General features: G+C 33.9%; 1 protein-coding gene across 1 annotated transcript in view; it reads right to left on the minus strand.

Annotated features, from left to right (window-relative positions):
• The window catches only part of LOC144447061 (MYCBP-associated protein-like), a 48,810-nt gene extending 46,951 nt beyond the window's left edge, over nt 1-1,859 (minus strand). The window contains exon 1 of the mRNA XM_078136952.1: nt 1,719-1,859. Within this exon, the coding sequence (XP_077993078.1) occupies nt 1,719-1,773 (55 nt within the window). The 5' untranslated portion in view covers nt 1,774-1,859. The remainder of the gene's footprint in view (nt 1-1,718) is intronic.
• Between the last annotated feature and the right edge of the window lie 4,141 nt (nt 1,860-6,000).

Below are 6,000 nucleotides of genomic sequence, written 5' to 3' on the forward strand. Positions count from 1 at the left end.
TGTAGCCATTGCTATGGCAACAACCTGTGTCTTGAGATATAGATAAGGCTGTAGATGACACATATATAGCAATTAGATACTCCATCTATGAAACAGCATTCTTGTTTAAGGGAAAGTTTATCCACATTGTTACAATAAAATAAATGATTGAGTCACAGACCCAATATGATAGGATATGAAAGAATAACATCACATGAAAATTAGATATTCTGAAATCTTTGAAATAGCAGTATATTTCTTCTGCCAAATTCTGGGGAAAGTTGATCAACAATGAAGACCGTTTGGGAAATTACACATATGAACTACATGTAAAATTAAAGGGGAACAGTACTTTAGGACATTATGGCATTTTTGTCAACTTTGGGTTCTTGAGAATAATTTCATGATTTCACATCCCAAATATTTCATGCAATCGCTAAGAAACACAAATAAAACTTGTTTTTATATTCATTGTTGTAGCAGTGGTCCAGTGTTGCCTCATGGGAGTCAGCAGACATGCTGATATATGCATTGGATGAACAATAAATATTGATGACTCCTAAGTTCTTATTACTGTCAGTTCAGATAAATATACGTACTCATGAATATTTACTGTTTCAAAGACTTTCACAGGTAGAAATGATTGGGTCTTAGTAAATTACAGAACATGAAACTTGAAAGAACCAATTGAACACACCCTGCATGTGGAAAAATCATAATGTTGACACACAACTGCATTATAAAGTGCTCAAACAATTACTTCCCTTTGCCCTCCCCCCTCCCCACCAACCTGATCATGATTGAGTATTTGCCGAGCTCCCAGAAATTTAGTTATCTGAAAAGAAACACTAACACACACTACATGCCTTGAGAGTTCATGTTCTTTTAGTCCCATTTTCTTTTTGTAGACTTAATTTTTGTTCTACCATTTCACAGGGTTGGGCGCCAAAGGAAGCTTTGTCAATTTCTTATAATAAATAAATATCTTACAAGTGAAGAAAATGAAACATTCTGGTGATGTGTACAACATAACACGTATGTATGAATTGGAAAAAGAAATTATTACAGAAAGTATTATGTAAAGTTTCAAAGATATCCTTGTGATTAACTTTAGATGAATGTGCAACTTGATGTAATTCAGCACTCTCATATATAGCCTGAAATGGAGTGAACACTCTTGAATGGAGAAGGAATATACTGTTGTAAATGTACAATGCAACGTACTTCATGTACCGTGACAGTTACAACTTATACAAGACACTGGTTCAGTGATTCAATACTGTACTGTGTACAACTATTCTATTTGACGATCATGGATCAAATCAAACTGGTGACATTTTAAAAGAGTTTAGGAGTATATGTGCTTGATTGAAATATTATGATGATCAAATAACCAGTTGTCACAACTATCACAGCATGTCATTTACGTTCTTTCAATAAAACTTGTTACAAGCTCTGTTGTAAAGATTAACATTTTCGGCCCATGGCATTGATGTCGTGGACAACATTCACTGATGGCCCCATGTTAAAACCATGTGAAAGTGACAAATAACATTACAGGGTGATGGTTAAATGCGAATGGATACCGTTTACAAGTGGTACAATACTATAATTGGTATATTTTACGTGTAAAACAAGAACTTCAGGCATCACACCTGTCAAAAATAAACATAACAGTTTACAAACCCAAGTCATTCAAATAATAAGGCGGACAATTTGCTAAATTTACAAAAACTAACCGGTTGATTTGGGACGATCTTTCTTTGATGGTTTGCTGCTGAGTTTGGTACTCATTCTGGTGATGATTTTTTTCTCTTAGATGATCGGAGCCACAGCAATTGCTTCTGTAAACAATCTTCAATCCACGACAACAGTCGCCATGTTGGATTCAGGTAATATTGCCTGTTAACTCATTGGACCATTCTCTCTTTATGAGTTGGAAAAATATAGTGCCAAATATATTCTCAAAGTAACACTTTTTAAACCCGTCGTTCAAAATTACACACCTATTCTAACCAATCGATGAAATATCCATCAACGTATACAGCTACATATGACATGAATGGATTTATTGTGGAAACAAAGTTCCGTCATGGCACCTGGCGGATAGATTTCATGGGTATCGTTTTCGTGATGCGACCTTGACAACATGGAACTGCGCAAGTGCGTGACTTGATCCGCTTTTTCTCCAGGGGACTTATGGGTAATGTGTGACCTTTCACCTCTTAAGTGATAGACATTTTGAGTAGTCGTCTGCTACGAGTACGTGCTGCGCTGTCCATTGAAAGTGATCAAGCACTTTGACGAGATATTTGGTACGTCATTTTGGCCGATGTCAGATTGGCGATTAGGTTGCTGTGAAGGTCTTGATCGCTTGGATTTAAGCAAGGTGAAAACATTGCATATTTTTTTTAGCTAGGATAAATCCGTCTACTACGTACGGTACGAGGTACATCTTGTACACTGTGGCGTTTGTTGGTATACGAAGTACATAAACCAAGATAGAGTCTTTTTAGAGATAGTTTGAATCAGGGCAGGGGTATATAAGTATACAATTGTCTGCAGGGATATTTCCTTAGGGGGGGGCATAGTGTTACATTTCAAGGAGTAATCACATTTCATATAGTGTACATTACACCATGCACCAGTACAGTGAGTACATACGATTTTATTTTACATTTCAAAGTATTGGCCAGAATGGTTGTCTGCATATTACTTCTAATCGAGGTCATCATCAAGTCAAACTCTTCACAATCACTTTTCATTGTGTTTGATTATTTTGTATTTTATTTTTTAAAGGAAGACCAAGACTAGGCCACCTTTACTTTGTTAATGTTACATTGAATTACATAAAACAAACATTCAACTTTATCACTAATTCAATATTTATACATGGGACATTTGATTAGTGTGCTGCAAACACTGCAAGTGCGTTCCTTCACAGTTCGGTATTAAGAGATGCACTTTAATCTTTGTCTAATGTATTGTTCCTTTTCAAGGATTTTGTGATAGCCTACCATAGTACATGTACAAAGGTTTGTTATTGTCTATTCAGGTTATAAACTACAGAGGGCGCTGTTTATAGACAAGTTTATTTTAGTTGAGTTGAAGTTTGAACAATACCTGTGAGAAATATGCCAATATTATTATATAGCTGCTGAAAAAAGCATAGGAAACATAAACTGTGGAACTAAACCTTTCATATAAGCATGGAAAAAGCTTCAAGTTGAATATTCAAAGAAAATAACAAGCAAGGGTACCATTGTATGTTCTTCAGCCAAACTTGCATCATTCTTACATAATAATTTATAGATAAAAATAACACAATTTACATAGATTTCATCCTTCTGTCTCATATGAAGTCGTGTGAAATTGAAAATTTCAGGTCCTGATAATTTGTTGTTCATTATTTGTGAAGAGAAATCATTACCCTTTTTGGAGTTATGATGGGTGGATAGTCTAATAGAGTTGCCGGCTTTGAATCTGTGGATTGCAGGTTCGAGCCCCGTCGATGCCATTTGCTTCAGAATGTCTAAAGTCCTTTGGCAAGATTTGAACCATGATTGTGCCTCAGTCAACCCAGCTGTATAATTGGGAACCTGGTATAGATTTAGGTATTAGCAAGGGATAATAATAGCTCGACCCTCACAAACAAAGGCATTTATACCTATGAGGCTATTGAGTTTAAAAATGGTTTATTATTATATAATATTATTTAAATATTATTATTATTTTATTCTCAGGTATCTCTGACAATATTTGAAGACATGGAAGCTCTAATAAATTGGACAGATCCAAATCTGTTTTATTCTGCAGCACTTATTGTATTCAAGCCATTTTATTGGCATGGTGTAAGTATTCATTACTAAAATTGCTGGCAAACAAATTCCTTACCAAAATGTTTTAGGAGAATAACATGAAGTTAAACAAATCCATGCATTATGAAGTTTGATATTTTCCTTTGTTTTTGAATATTTGGGAAAAAAATGTTGCAAGGAAATGAATGGAGCATGAGGGTCAAAACTTAAGTCTGGAATCAACCAACTCTAACTACCAGATGAGAGGGGAGAGGTTGGGGGTGGAGTCAAGTCTTCACAACAGTCAGCATTTAGTGAAAACTTTTGAACACAATATGCTGTAGGATAAATTTAATGTATTATCCAAGTTTTCCTAGTTGATACAATTTAAGTTATAACATAGATATTGAAATTATGTGAACCAAGATATTTGCCATTCTGTTTTATAATGTATAAAATGTATTCCAATTCCATTTGTAAAGCTCTGCCAATCTCTGATTCAAGGTTAAAGATAGGAGAGTGTCACCTAAAAAAAATCTCCCTCTTAAAAAAAATACTGAAATTTTCTGATTACAGAGAAAACTATAAGTTGATCCAAACCTTCTCAGATAGCATTCAATAGTGCTATGTTTTCCTTGTTTATTTCCTTCAAAATGTTTTCAATTTTGGCATCACTAGTCGGTTTTTAAACTAAATCTATGAGCAGATTACTATGTAGTCCATCTTATCACCTATCTCGATGATGATGCAACTGAAATCTCTTGAGTGTTGTGATTTTCTCACCAAAATTACATGTATCTTTTAAGAATTGTCATCTTTTTGTCATTTTGCAACATCCAAACATAGCAACAGAATGTTGTCAAAAAAGAATATGAAATTTAGTGATCTTTATCAAAGATTTGGTGACCATTTTTCTGAACATGAAAAACTTTTTTTTTTAAAGTTTCTTCAACAGAAATTTGTAAAGGGGTTTATTTACTATCTTGAATGAAAATAATGTTGTTAAAATGGAAATGAAAACGTTGTATTCCAAAGTATTTACATATGAATAGTTGCTTAATGTTTCTTGTGATGGGGTTCATCCAAATTTTGATGGCACCCAGATAGTACATACATATGCCTACATGTAAGTATAATGCATACATATACATATTTGGATACTAAACTGCTTAGCACATATTGCAGCATTTAAAATAGGTTTGTCACTGAAAGGTATGTGAATCCAGGGGTTATTCAAACTTGATGTGGAAAGACTTCCAATTAGTTACTTATCTGCGTTTACAATCAATAATCTCAATTAATATTTAATTACCAAGCCACTTCTGACTCATTTAACATACTTTTGTGTCTAGAATAACTTGTAATTGTAACATAGATATAAAGACAATAGAGTTTCATCATCATTATTTTTACACTCTACATTTCACTGTTTCCTCATAAATTGAAGGATATTTGTTCATAATTAAAACTGATGATTTACAAAGGTTATAACACACAAGCAGTTCAAAGTTTTTAGCATTGAGTTTTTGATCAGTCTTGGTCGACGATCCTCATCAGAATAAAAAATGATATTCTTTAGATGAATTGAGCATAATACTATATCTAAGATCATCGGCGGTATCCATATTTCTCATATTTATTATGTCGTTAACTTCTAAAATATTCCCTTGCAGTACTTGATTGGCGATTGAATTACTTCATAAACAACAATTCTCTGGACCTGCAATAGCATTTTACTTCATGCTAGAGGGTCAAAATAGAAAAAGGTGGTTGACTTATTCTCATGTGCACCTATAGTAATTGCATGTGTAGCGCACAGAGCGGAAGTTATAGTGTCAACCAAGAAATCGAATAGTCGTTATTTTTATGACAAACCTAGGTGGTAGAATTCTATTGAAGGTATTGAGAATTGATCAGTTACAAAACAGGAACATACACGACTTGCAGTTGCTTGTGGTAATCTTCCATATATAGATAACCTGCAAAACCTGACTTGTAAGGTTATACAAACACAGTTCTGATATCAGAGAGTATGTAAGATATAAAGACATAAAGTCTTTGTTTGTGTGATGTTTGTGTTGATGTATGTTGCAGTTTCAGGGTATATTATATATTTGATTGTTTCCTAAAAAGCCTGGAACAATTCTTGCTGGCATTGCAATGTGATATAGTGTACTGTGTGCTTGAGAAGGGACTTATCTTTATTTCTCAGACTTCTTAAATA

Source organism: Glandiceps talaboti, chromosome 16 (assembly GCF_964340395.1).
Source record: "Glandiceps talaboti chromosome 16, keGlaTala1.1, whole genome shotgun sequence".
NCBI classification, from domain to species: Eukaryota; Metazoa; Hemichordata; class Enteropneusta; family Spengelidae; genus Glandiceps; species Glandiceps talaboti.